General features: G+C 39.3%; 1 protein-coding gene across 4 annotated transcripts in view; it reads right to left on the bottom strand.

Moving 5' to 3' along the window:
* The window catches only part of adamts3 (ADAM metallopeptidase with thrombospondin type 1 motif, 3), a 178,006-nt gene that overhangs the window by 161,622 nt on the left and 1,585 nt on the right, over positions 1 to 14,799 (bottom strand). For all 4 annotated transcript variants that reach the window (XM_077231555.1, XM_077231554.1, XM_077231557.1 and 1 more), the window contains exons 2-3: positions 14,712 to 14,736; positions 13,557 to 13,957 (exon numbers count right to left, since the gene is read on the bottom strand). In XM_077231555.1, coding sequence (XP_077087670.1) covers positions 13,557 to 13,957; positions 14,712 to 14,736 — 426 coding nt within the window. The remainder of the gene's footprint in view (positions 1 to 13,556; positions 13,958 to 14,711; positions 14,737 to 14,799) is intronic.

Here is a 14,799-nt window from a genome sequence, read left to right as displayed (position 1 = left end):
CACTAACAACATATTACATCTCATTAAACGACAAATTAAACACAATGTACTATTGTGCTATGTAACTACACACACACACACACCTGTCCCACCCACTTTTTAAAACAAAGTTACGCCACTGATTTTGTGCAAGTGGGATGAGTAAAGAGCATCTGTTTCATAAATAATTATCTGTCTGGTGTTTATAAGCAGGACATACAGTATTTTACTACGTGTAAAATATACACAAACTTAGCTATATTAAATTGTTGATGTTAACTACAGTTAAAAATGTAAATTAATCGCAATTAGTAAGATTATTTTTTTTCGCCGTTGTTTTTATCTATAAAGATAATTGATGCAAAGAAAGCATGTATGTAAAATATGTGATGATAATATTGATTGAGCAATAGATGTAAGTAAGTGAAAATATATGCGCAGAATTGATAAAATAGTATTTATGGAGATAAACTGTAGCCTATCACAGGGCAAACGTGTGAATGTTCACCCGGTATTTTATGCAAACAACTCTACTTGTAGTTGTAACTATATACAATAGGCATAATTCTCATTGCATATGCAGCATGAGTCCAAGACAATCTTCTGTTCGTGAACAGTTGTATTTCATTCATTAATCTGACTTTGCATCAGGCACGTGCCCACCCAGATTGACAGATTAATAAAAACTATTAAAAACAATTATTTTATTTTAATAATAATAATAATAATGAATTAATAAATAATTTCGTTTTAATCATTTCCTGAGGACATTTAAAATATGTACAGTATCTACGAAAAATAGCTACAAAAGAAAAATATTATGTCGGCATATCACGTGTCAGTCCAGTGATGCTATCACACACCATGTTGGTGGCAGTTTTCCATAACCATTAGGTAGCAGCGGCAACCTAACTGAGCTATGGCTAAACAGCTATCATTGACACACTTTTAAAAAAAAACATGTCTAGATGATGATATACTTTTGGACCATGTCATGGGTTTATTTCCATAGCATACCTGTTTTCTTCTGTCATGATTGCTTTTAAAACACAGAATCAGCTCGTTCTTCTGTAAATTTTTTTCTGCACGGGTAAAATAAAAATACTTCTCTGTATAGAAGACATCCTATTAGTACTGTATGTGGTGTATTTTATCTATAAAACATACAGCTCCATGCCTGGGCTACCATAACGTAATCAATTTTGGTGAAGTGGGGATCAGGCAAGGGCAGAGGGGGGCAAACTATGGTCATATACGGCCCGCCAAACACTTTATATGATATATGACAAGAGCTGAGCGCGTCCATCTCTGGCGCCAGCCAACGCGCGAAAGCACAGTTTGAATCTGGCAGATGTCATGTCACTGTACATATTTTGTCCAGTATTTGACACCCTTGCAAGGAGAGAGGACGAGGCTCATTGTTCACATGAACACCATGTCTTGGAAAGACAAAGACTAAGGGCCCATTCACATATCACGTCTTTTGTGCACTCAAGTTTGTTATTTCAAATGTATGCGCTCATAATGGAAGCGACGCGGTCGTGACAGACGTGGTCAGGCGTCTGATTGACTCGTCAAACACGTGTGTTTCGACAGCCAATTTTTCAGTTGTAATTCCGGTAACACATTACAATAAGGTTTCATACATTTTTTTTTTTTGCTGCAAAAAACACGCGTTTTCCGTGACCACAAAGTGCACGTTAAGAACGCGCGTTTTGCCATAAAAGCGCGCGTCCCGCATGCTGTTGATCGGTAAGTGTGCAATCAGACGCCTGACCAGGCGTTTATAAATATTTTGGCTTGCCATACGCATGTGGTGCAGGCTGTACCGCGCTTGTTTTTCCAGGCGCACCTATATGCCGTGGCGAGATGAAAACATCTCAACTTTTCAGAATGCCGCAAGCGCACCGCAGGTCATGTGACAAAAACCAACCGGTCAGCTTCGGTCTTTCCATAACAAAGCTCGGCCGAACAGCTGATCATAGCTCAACAGGGAGGTTTTTATTTCTCATCTCCATAAATATATATTCAAGTAAATATATCTAGTAGGTAAGCTAATACACAGGCTAGAAATCCTTTGCTGACACCCTAGATTCAGGCCCACCTCGACTTAATCCAGGCCCACCCATCTGTCACGTTCTGCATCCGCCACTGCATTTGCATCCATGCATTTATTTGCCATTTGCTCGTGTGATAGTAATGTCAGAGTCATCGTCTGCACCACTTTCTCTTCGTCGGCACTACACTTCCCAGAAACCTCCTTGTCTCCACACCTGAACTCACTCCCTCAATTACACACCTGCTCATCGTCTTCATCATCCGTGTCACCTGTTTTCACCTCGTTATTGTTGATTTGTGGTTGTATTTAGTTTGCTTCTGTTCAGTCAGTCCTTGTCGGTTCTCGTCTATGTATATTGTGTGTGTACCCTCTGCCTGTTTGTCTGCCTGTACCAGTGCCTGTATCAGTGCCTGTATCAGTTTGAGTTTTTGTTAATAGTAAACGTTTGTATTGGAGCCTTTTGACTCTGAGTCTTCTTCAGCCCGTACCACACCTGTGACAGAAGAACCGACCTAGAAAAAGCATGGAAGTCGGCGCTTCCTATCAACCCCAGCCGATCGTTTGGTCCATTGTTTTCAGGACGGTCTCCCAATCGAGGATTATGTCGCCGGATTCCTGAAAATTTCCAACGGGGTAAGCTGGACAGACGAAGTCCTGAAATCTGTTATTTGGGGCAGTTTGGAGGATAGTCTGTACCAGCAAGCTCCAGCGGCGGCAATCCCAGGCACTTTTGTCCAGTATCTGGATCATGTGCTGTGGTTGAGTGGCTACCCTTTCCTGGGGCCTGAGAATCTTCACGTCACATCAACCATCAAGCCAGCCACCGGATCGGTCTATGGCCGTCTAGGACTGGTTTCCAGCGTGGCTGATTCCCCGCTGATGTCAGCACGTGCTGCCAAGAGAGACACCGTCCCAGAGTCTCGTCCCGCCAAGACCTCCAGCCCAGAGCCTTCCCGTCCAGCCCAGAGCCTTCACCGCTGGTCCCGTCCAGCCCAGAGCCTTCACCGCTGGTCCCGTCCAGCCCAGAGCCTTCACCGCTGGTCCCGTCCAGCCCAGAGCCTTCACCGCTGGTCCCGTCCAGCCCAGAGCCTTCATCGCTGGTCCAGTCCAGCCCAGAGCCTTCACCGCTTCACGTCTCGTCTGCCCAGCCAGAGACTGTTCACGTCTCGTCTGCCCAGCCAGAGACTGTTCACGTCACGTCTGCCCAGCCAGAGACTGTTCATGTCATGTCTGCCCAGCCAGAGACAGTTCACGTCACGTCTGCCCAACCAGAGGCTGTGTTCCCACCCAGCCTCCCTCTCCCACCTCCTCTCATCTGCCACCTCTCTTATCTTCCACCTCTGCCTGTCAGCCCCTCAGCTCCTCAACTTATCTCCTTCCGCGAGGTGGAGTCGCCGTGGGTCTGCCAGCCTGCAGCTCCAGTTTGGTTGGTGGATCCTCGGTCTCCACCTCCACCCTCCATGACCAGAACTCCACCTCAGCCCAACAGTCCATTCACATCTCCTTGGCTCCTACCTCCTTCAGGTCCACCGTGGCCCATCAGTGCACCAGTTCCGCCAGGCTCCCTCTTCCCCCCGGATCCACCCTGGTCACTCGTCCACCTTCCCTCACCTCTGAACTGCACTCCTCTGGCTTCACCTCGTCCCTTCGTCCCCCCGACTCAGTTGGACTCCTCTCTCCCTTTAGTTCCCCTTTGTGTGATGGCGGCTTGTGTGAGGGGAGGAGAAGAGGAGGAATACAGGAGGGTCATCTCAGAGTTTGTGACCTGGAGCAGGTGCAATGGTCTCATCCTCAATACATCCAAAACCAAGGAGATGATAGTGGACTTTGGGAGGTGTAAGTCAAATCATCTACCTGTGGTAATTGAGGGGGAGGGCATTGAGGTGGTCCAGACTTACAAATATCTGGGAGTCCACCTTGACCATAAACTGGACTAGTCAGTACATGTAAATGCAGCATACAGGAAAGGTCAGAGCAGACTCTTTTTTTCTCAGGAAAGTAAAATCCTTCCAAGTCTGTAATGAGATGTTGTACCTTTTTTATCAGTCGGTTAAGGCCAGTGCTGTGTTCTTTGCTGTGGTGTCGTTCTAAGTGTTTTTTTTAGTTAGCTTAGATAGTAGCATAGCATATAGCTATCCAAAATTATTAGAGATAACGTTTTTTTTCACCATCTACGATACTTTTAGATAAAAAATGTTGATAACAAATATGATACAAGCATAATTCTGTTGAATTAATTATAACATGAAATGCTTGTAATTCAAAAATATATATATTATGCCTTATTGCTTAATAACAATTAACAATGTCGCAAAACATACCTAAAAATGCAATTTCTTTCACTATAACTATAGAAATATTTAAGATTAAAAGATTGTTAGATGAATTAAAGTGTGATTGATTACATTAAGAATCTCGAAAACAGCTTTAGATCAGGCATATTACTGGGGTCCTAAGCTTCAACACTTCACCATACTGGAAGAGAGAAGATAATGGATGTTGAGTGTTATCATTTGTGTCTGAGAACAGATTTATTCTTACATTCTTAGTGTTATTATCATGGTTATCAGAATGTTATTATCATTTTCTATTATTATGCGATCTGAAGGGCTTGAAACCGTGTACAGGGCGCTGTTTTCTTTTATTGCGTGTCTGTTATGAGTAAGGGAGCCCATTCGCTTGAGCTGTCAATCATATTATGTGATCACAACTCCTGCCCTTCCGAATGATGATGTTGTGTTAATTTCCTAGTTCTGAGTTCCTCACGGTTCCCCACATAAACAACTGAAAGAAACGTTTCTACAGATGAAACATAAAGCCAAATACATGTAAGATTACGATGTTATATGTTCTGTATATGTTTTTCATACAGCTCAGGGTATTTTTATTACAATAAAGAATGAGAAATGCTTACATGAGAAATGCTAAGCAAGTGTAGCGTTCAGTTTATTATAAAACAGTACAAATAATGCACGTCTGCTGATTATTTAATCAAAATCCACTTTAGAACGCAGTCGGAAGTTATTACACGCACTCAATGATGGTTCCTGTGTACCAAACTTTATTTGTCTTAAATAACTGTTGTATATTGTGCAGCGGGCGAGGTTAAATCCAAATGGGAAAACCTACGAGATACATTAAGAAAAATGTATTCTCGGTCAGCACCACATATTGCCACCAGGCGTGAATTAGTTGAAGGCAATCAATCGTTTAGCGTTCAGTGTGAAAGCTGTGTTCGTCTGCTTTTTGCTTAGCTTTATCGCGTCGCGCTCAGTGTGAAAGGGCCTTAACTCCAAATAAACCCCAAGCGCTGTTGGTGAACAGGACCCAATGTTCAGAGCAATGACAACAGAAAATGTGGTTTAAACTAGTCATGATTAAAAATGTATATATCAATAAAAGCAGCCAAACACACAGAGCTAAAGTTGCTAGTCTCTGGCCTCTCCTGAAGCAGACCTAAAGAAACTAGTTGCCTCTGCATATCCTCCAACACCTCCCCTCTTCAACCTCAAACCATATACCAAGACAGCTCAGGGGTCAAGCCTCCGCAATAGGCAAGTCCTCGGCTGAATCAACAAAGTACATCAATAACTATTAGTGAATACAACTCTTGTGTACGGGTGCACTTCTCAGGGGGAAGGAACTGGCTCGGTTTCTTTCTCAATCAAAGGCAACCTTTTTTTCTGGATATGCTAAATCCCCAACATGTCGTCTTCTGTATAACTGAAACATATACAGCCGTTCTTCGCGAATGCTTAAATCATATTGAAGATGGACTAAGGGCCTCTCTTTCTGAGAGAGGACAAGGCTTATTAAATGTAAATTGGGCATTTGAGTCTAATCCAAATAGTGAAGCATTTGTATTCTCCAGCCTCTCTTTGTCGCTTTAGATAATGCTTTGCGTAATGGAAGTCTTGCCAGTAAAAACAAAACTTTATGAAATATTTTGGGACTACTGCCAGTTAATTTGCACTCTAAAAACATTATTTTGGTGCATTTTAAAGTGCATTGAGGAACATAGAAGGGGGCTTTAGTTTCTTTTACATGGCTAAATTTCTTTAGCTGTAAAAACACTAGCAGATCTGAGGTAACAGTTAAAATCAGGACAGCCTGTTATGATCCAAATGTTACCTGATTTCAAGCTGAGATGCTAAAGTTGAAGTCACTGGGTTCAGCCAATATTTGGTGAAGAATGTTTGTGTTCCCAGAAGGATGGTTTCTGAGTCTAAACTGGTGTTGGACTGAATAAAAGCCTCGCCTGAGTTTGCAAAGTTTAAACAGTGTTAAGGAGTGAAACTCAAGCTAATGCTGCTCTTTCCAATGGAAAGCAACAACGTCTGATAGGTATGATAGTACAGAAAGCTTGCTTTACTCTCTTTCCTTCAAGCACTCTCTCAATAATATAGCGGTCCATTCGCCCAACAATGAAAATTCAGTCATAATTTATCCATCCTTATTTTATTCCAAACATGTATGACTTTCTTTCTTCTGTGGAGCTCAAAAGGATTTATTTTGAAGATTGTTTTTATGCTCTTTCCCAAGCTATTTCACACACACACACAAGGATTGAAGCTTTCAAGCTTCAAAAATGCTATTGAAGGGTCAATATTTAAGGGAAAATTATTCACATAATATCTTGACATCCAACCTAGTTCTCAAGAAATTTCAAAAGAAAGGTAGAGATGTCCGATTCATGAACAAAACATGATTCTGAATGATTCATTCATACATCTAACTGATCCAGTTCTCAAATTCAAGTCTTGAGTGGTTAACAGCGCTGTGGAGGTGAAGGTTATCAATGAATGACGTAAATGTTGGTCCCGGCTTTCTCACACAAAGCTTGTATGGTTTCATAAAACGAGTCATATACGCAGCAGTGCACTGTTATGTTAGGTCCTTCTTTTTTGAAGCTGAAAAGCTTTATTTTTCTATTCATTCCAATGCCACAGCATGGGGGATCAGTACAGTCTTCAGAACATCTACTTGTATGCTTCATGGAAGAAAAGGTCAAAGAGGTTTAAACAACCTCTTTAAGAGTAAATGATGACACAATTTATTTAACTGGTAACTGTTCTATTCATTTTCTATCAGCAAGGCTATCTGGTCTATTATCTATGTAAATGGGTAACAGAATTCAATGCACATGCATTGTGATCCACTGAGTAAAGGGTGGGACACACAATGGTGTGCCAGAGATGTTAGAAAGCAGAGATGTGTTTGCTCTTAAAACAGCTTACACCCACTTGTGACAGTTCAAGTCTCGATCACTGGCACTTCTGTTTGATGTAGGTTGTGCAGCCACTGTGTCTGAACTTGATGAAAAATTTAAAAAAAAAACAGCACAGTTTTCCTCTCTGAACTGCAACTCCAACTCATAACCAGGCTTTGATAACAGCAGTGTTTCCTGCTCCCTCCACCATCACTAAATATACAGAGTACAGCAAAATTAAAAAAAATTCATATAAGATTATGAATCGTTCACTGAATCCATCAGAGCAGTTACTGAATCAATATATGAATAACTAATGGCTCTTATGAGTGATTCTTTTGAGGAATAAGTCTTAACTCTTTTCATCACAAGTAACTGTAGATCAATTTAATGCATCGTTGATGAATATTTATTCATTACTGAAAAGTACTGATTCTTAAATTATGGGTGTCATATACATTTATGCTGTTAGTAGCTTCTTGTTGTCTATGTACAGTAGAGTAATACAAATTACTGTTTGTCAGCTTACTAGGTCTTGGAACAGTGAACTTAAGTTAGAGGAATTCAAGGCATGATGGGGAGGAAAACAGAGAAGTTTAAAGTCATCTCAGCACTAAAGTGGATCTGCAAAACACTGAACATGTTAGATTGTTACTGGCAGTGTGGGCAGAAGAACACAGACTCTTCTGACCATTAATGTCATTATTCTCCTGACAAAGGTGCATTGGGGATGAATTTCTGGCTCAGAGCCAGCCTCCCATGTGAAGCTCAGCCAGGAGTTCAGTAACACAGCCAGCTGTGATCATCAATGAGTGAGGAGCCTCATTCAGCACCCTGGCCACAGAATATAGCAGTATGCATTAAAGAGGCCAAGCTATGAGTGACACAGAGCTGTAGATTAGCAAAGGATCCTTCCAGTGGCGGAACTAGAGTTTTATACATAGGGTGGCCAGGGGGTGGCCACTGCTACTTTCGGGGGTACACAGTACACACACACACACACACACACACACACACACACACACACACAGTGGAAAGCTTGTGGAAGGAATTGGGTCACTCTGTTTGTGTCTATAAGTGTTGAACATCCAAAATATTTGCAGAAAACGAAGCTGAAGCACCAAGTAGATAAGATACCGCATGTTTCTGTTATGAACTGCTGCATTTATTTACAAAAAAACTCACATTTACAACAAAAAAAAATATTTTATTTCATCTTTTATTAGATATATCAGGCATCAAGCAGACATGTCCTTGAAAAAGTTAAAAAAAATTATTGCCCATCAATATAAAATCTTATCCTGGGAAGATTAAATACAACATAATTCTTTCTTTATAATAATTTATAATAATAATTCTAGTTCTAATTATTTAATTTATAATTATTTTTTTTGTGTTCATTTTTGGGTGAACTATCCTTTTAATCTGGCAAAATCATCTCAACTTAAATTCCTGAATTGGGTATGTGATTGACTGCCTGTGTCTGGTAGATGCTCTGACCTGTTGCTGGTTCTGAAGTCTGACCACACTGACTCTGACTAGCCAGTGGTGATGCAAGGGCTGGGGGGTCTGTTTGCACCTGATCTGCCTGTTAGTCCAGTCATTTTAAGCCAAAATGGGGGTCAACCTTGAACAAATTACAAATTGCATTTTGAGTAAGGAAAAAAAGTCCCAAAGAATCCCATTAGGGAAAGTTTAGAAAAAAAACGAAAATATAGCATATTCATACGCCTATTCATTCTTTTTCTTACGAGAATAGTGTAAAAAGTTTAACCTTTAGATATCACCATGAAAATTACTAGTTGATTACTTACATCAAGACAAACAAAAAATGTATTACAAGTTTTTTATAATTGTTTGTTAAGATGGACAAACGGTGCATTATCTAATTACCTATGTGCTAATTTGCATAAATACCACAACAGATCTTAACATTGGGTCTAGCCAGGTGAAAATGTCTTGTTGAATCTTGTTGACACATAACAGTAAAAGACTTAATGTTAAGGTCTGAATGGAACCCATTTAGGCTACCCATGAGCATTAATACATAGAGGCAGGAAGAAGTACTTTAGAAACCAGCCTTTTTTAATTATTAAGAGATGGGGTTTGGAGCTGGGTCTGTGCGACTGTTTCTGGGGGACGAGTCTAAGGGAAGAACAGGAGACAAGGGTAAGGAGAATGCAGAAGACAAAAGGTAAGTAAAATAAAAAGTCAATCCCCAGAAACAGATTTCGAAACTTTCCCCTAATGGGATTCTTAGGGACTTTGTTTCCTTACTCAGGACATAATGAGGATACAAAATTATTTGAGTTTGCTTCTGTTGCAATTTGTTCAACCTTTTTTTCATAAAATGACTGGACTATGTTTGTGCTTATTTTAAAATAACTAAGATATCTCTCCCTTTCTTTTCATGTTTAATTGACCCTGTTCAAAAATATGACAAATTTAAAATATGATTCCAATCATATTCACATTCTAATCATCATCCGATTACCAACATTTAACTCTTTCTCGCCAGTATAAAAAAAAATGTGGTTTTGGTAATTTTCACAATTTCATGGCACCCCAGAATATTTTGTTGTATGAATATCTGAACATACCAAAATAAAGAACAAACCCTGTGCTTTTAAAACAAAAAACAAAAAAATAATGTTATTCTAGCTTTGTGCATCTTTTTTTTTAATCAACACTTGAATGTTGGCAAGTTTTATAAAAAGCAACATGAGCAAAAAGCTGAGAAAACAAAAAAATAATGTTATTCTAGCTTTGTGCATCTTTTTTTTTAATCAACACTTGAATGTTGGCAAGTTTTATAAAAAGCAACATGAGCAAAAAGCTGAGAAAATCGCATTTTTATCAAAGACTACATCTAGATAAGATTCATAATGATGATCAAAACACAGTAGATCGAGTCCATCAACAACCTACACCCATAAAGCTTCATAGTCCTATAGTGATCGCATTATGATATTGCTTGTTTCTGCTCTTCTTTGCCTGCGTTTTGATCTCCTATCCTCACATTAGCTAGAACATTTGTATACTGTAACGTACACACGGCAAGGTACTGTATATACGCGTGTATTAGGCCTAATGTAGGCTATTGGGAGCAAACCACCCTGATGCTAAACCTTAAAAGCTTACTTCAGATATGATGTTTTCTTATTCGGTGAAGTTCGGTATCTTGCAACCATCTCTCGTCCTATGCTTGTCCGTTTGAAAACTGCGCGCAGCGCTGCCGGCGGATGTAATTTAAAAAAAAAAATCAACATCAGCAACTGCCAGTAGCAAATAAAATTTTGGGGTGGCACACGGGGTGGCCGATCGCATGTCAGGGGTGTCCAGTGCCCCGGACCCCCCTCTGGCTCCGCCACTGGATCCTTCCCATTGCTTTGGGACTGCTGACCCTTTTTTGGTCCCTAGTGGAAAGGTAATGGGCAATGGCTTGGATCTTTGATATTTATACCAAAGTATTTCTGCTGACATTCCGAGACCTTGTTGAGTTGCAAAGCAGAAACAGAACCGTTCACTTTTCTCCACTTTCAGAGGAATGTTCATAAGCCTGAAACATGCCTGTGTCATGTAAGTCAGCCTCCAACTCCTCCTCATCCTCCTCCTCCTCCTCCTCCTCCTCCCCCAGCTAAAATCATCCCTCCATCCCCCACAACCTCTCAGCTCAGAGAGGAAATAACTGCTTCACGGGCTACATGTGAAGACTTCAAGATCCATGGTGGCTGTAATTAAGACCAGTCAAACATATCTTGGTGTCGACTCTGAGTGCCACTTTACATCAAAGACTGTCCACGTAAGCATTTGATCTATTACTCAAGGAAATAACAGAGTTTAGGTGGAAAATGTAAAGCTACAAAAACCTCAGTGGGTCTTGAAGAAATACACAGTCAAGGTTTCAAAGGTCACACAATAGCACTCAATCTGATGTAATGTTAAGACAATTTAAACATTCAGAGCTGAAGGAAAATGTCTAAAGAAGTCAGTTCAAATGGAATGGTTCAGCTTACAGTCTCACAGTATGTACAATCAAACTCAGGAGTTACATTGCAGTTCTAATGAGTCTGATGAATCCTTCACTGAATAAGTCAGAGCCGAATCTGACTCACTATAATGTCTAGTGAGAAAAAATATATATTTAGGGGCCTTTGTGGGCTGCAATAAAAACATATAGCATGTACTGTTGACCAATTCATGACCAAATTAAACCTTTAAGCAGTTATTTTAATAAACATTCAAAAAGAATTGCAAACTCATGAATAACCCATCTAAATTAGTCTGACATATTTAATGAATGAACCCAATGAATTCATCAGGGGGCTTGCTTAACTACCATAGAACAATGCATTCAACAAGAAATCAACCAGCTACTCAAGAATGTTTCCTGAAACCATATTTTCGCAAATTTGTCGTTCAATAATGATGTCACGCAGGTGGTGGTGTAATAACTTTTTAAAGTTATTTTGCTATAAATTACGTTTTGCTATAAATTACAAGCATGGCATCTGAGGACTAATTCAAATTTTCTAATTCAAAATAAAAGATATAGATTGTACTGAATGTCAGCTTGCTTATTTTGTTCAAGATAAGAATTTATTAAGTCCACATGTCAAGCAAACAATAAACTATGCTTCTAACCACAGGTCGACAGCTTTTGTTCAGACCACAGAACTTTGCGATGCTGTTTGCGAATGTTCATTGGAACTATGGTTTCAGGAAACAGACTCGTTGAAATATGCTGATAATGATAGAATTTAAGACCATAGTTGGCAAACGCTGCTTTTGGGAAACGCACCCCAGAGCAGTTACTGAATCAATATCTGAATCAATATAATTGCTATTGAGAAAACACGACTTACAATTGAGTTGTTCTAGCAGGCTATAAAAATAGCAAATATACAGCAGATAGTGAGAGTAGTCCGATGATCTTTATGAGTGATTGATTTAAGTTTATTTATTTTTTTACTGAGGAGGTCAGAGCAAAGACAGCAAATGTCCTTCGCAATTCCTATTTAGTCAAATTATGAATTTCTATTTCTATGATTTTATTGCAACCTAAAAACATCCTAAAAAATAAAGCATCCACTCAAAATGCTACTAATATCCGACAAACAGCTTCTTTTACATGGCTTTACAACAGAATTTTTTGTCAATGTCTTTATTTTTATTTTCTATAGGTCTATCTGAAAAGTTAATTTGTAGAAGCTGACACATTCCAATTGATTCCAAAGAGATCGAGTGTTACTGCTTGATTCCAAAGAAACATATTTTCCCACTGAGTGCCTCATCAACATAGCCATCACTCCTTTGCCCATGCTTGTCTGTGTAAACTCTTTGGAAGTCTATGCAAAATTGATTTTCCCAATTTGACTTCTCTATTTATTGTTGAAGAGTAAAGCTTTCCTCTGATGTTAGACAGGCCCTGGGGAGAGCAGCTTTATCCTATTTGTCAGCTTCCTGGGGTGACCCACAGTTCACTCAACTCCACTATCACTCTGGACACTAGCCTCAAGCTCACATAGTCTTTTGTGAGGAAGTGGAAAGACCAAAAGACACACAGTACAATGCACAATTTCCCTGAATTATCTGATTTGTAAACTGGCAAGTGAGTGGATTTGTACCATCCTTACCACAGCATCTGCTGAAAGGGAAATTAATAACTTTTCATTTGCGCTATAAGCAATTTTTTCGAAGAACAACTTAAATTTCAGACCATTTCTGACAAAAAGCTATTGGATGGCTTTAGAGGGCTTGTAATTTAACAAATGGCTCTTATGGACTGCTCATATATGTTTTCGCAGTCTAACGTAACGTTAGTTTTTTTTATTTAGCAAAAATGTATTAATGTAACATTTTATTATTTCCCATTTGCTGATTACCAGCCATAAAATTAAAAAAATTACTGACTTGTTTATATTGACTATGAAATGTAATATTGCTCTATTGCTAGTTTTGAGAGCCATGAGAGTTAGTAGACAAAGGAGTGAGCTGTCCCTTTATATTACAGAAATAAAGAAAATGCCAAATATAATGCAAACTTCAAATATTCTGTGGGTGGGTGGGGGGTGGAAAGTAATGACTCACCACTCAAAGCCAGTGAGGATTTCCATAAAAGTTTAGAAACCAAACTGCATTGGCATTATGAAGTACGAAAATATGCCAAAATAGATTGTAAGCCATTATATTAACTAGGCCTACACAAATCTAATGCTTCGCAATATCTGTTACATTTTGTCATTTGTGCCAGGCCCTCTGCCAAGATCATTTCAAAAGTAATATAATAGGAAAGGAAACAACACTCACCAGTCCATCACAGTTGTTAATAGCGACAGAAGCTCCAGGCACATCCGTGATGTCCCCTGTAAAAGTGCAGTCTGTTTTCAGCAACTCCCTTCTAAGTATTCTCTCTGAGTGGGTTCCATTCTCAGTTGCATTCCCAGCCATTTCGATCTCATCATGCCATTCCACCATAGATCCTGGAGCCACTAATCTTTGGTTGGGATGTAGTCGGAGGTGGAATTCCTTGCCAAAGACAGTGATGTTAAAGAACAGTCTGTCTACCGCTTGCGTCGACCCTTCCAAAACCTCACGCTTCACACGCTGCTTGTGATTGGCAGAGAGAAGATGCGAGAGGTAGTGTCCCTCTGCATCGGTACTGATGGGAGTAATGAGGCCATACTCTTTCAGACGGATCTTCAACAAGTCTGATAAAACATAAGACAAACATGTAGAATTTATCTTGATTATATTAAAAATGAATGTGAAAGAAAATTTCCATCTCATGTTACATGTAAATACATGCAAGTCCTGTGCCTGAGAAATAATTGCTCTAGTCTAATGGGTCCATTTTGAATAATAAAAAAATATGATTTTCTACATCAGTAATTAAATTCAAAGTGGTTGAAAAAGTGCACTGAACTCATCACTGCAGGTCGTGATGTTGACACTAATTTGAGTTTACTTAAATGTAAGGGATCTGTGAGTTTTTACGGTGTACAATTAACTTCATTAAGTTCATTAAAAAAGAGAAACAAAATAAACGATTGTAAGTCTAGCCGACTAAACAATGTATTATCCTGTGGTATTTGCTTGTCATTCCCAACTTTAATTAACAGACTATTATTTTAGGTGTTAAAGTCTGTTAAAAGTTCTCTAGAGATTGGCTTGCAACGTCTCTTAGGGTGCCCTTAGGGCTTTTCCTGTACTGAGTGTTTAGCAATTCTGATTAATTTTCTGATTAAAATATTTGTCATTAAACACTGAGAGGAGAAGATGCAAGTGATAACAGTTAAACACCACATGACTTGGCACAGAGTGGCTCTTACTTTCCAGCTGTCTACATAAATTATTAAAGAAGCATCAAAAGTTATATTATAACTTTCACCCTGAATCACAATATTAGCGTTATTAGCGAATATTAGCGAAAAAGTTTGAGGACCACAAGGCTATATACTTTACCTTTTTTATCTATAATTTCACCAGCCTGCAAGAAAAAGAGAACAAAGAGATAAAGAGACGATGCATAAAACATGCAGCCAAGACATTA

The sequence above is a fragment of the Siphateles boraxobius genome, unplaced genomic scaffold (assembly GCF_051911475.1).
Source record: "Siphateles boraxobius isolate OS27281-9 unplaced genomic scaffold, OSU_SipBor_1 16, whole genome shotgun sequence".
Lineage (NCBI taxonomy): Eukaryota > Metazoa > Chordata > Actinopteri > Cypriniformes > Leuciscidae > Siphateles > Siphateles boraxobius.
Note: the sequence above shows the minus strand (reverse complement) of the source record. Positions and strands in the feature narration are given on the sequence as shown.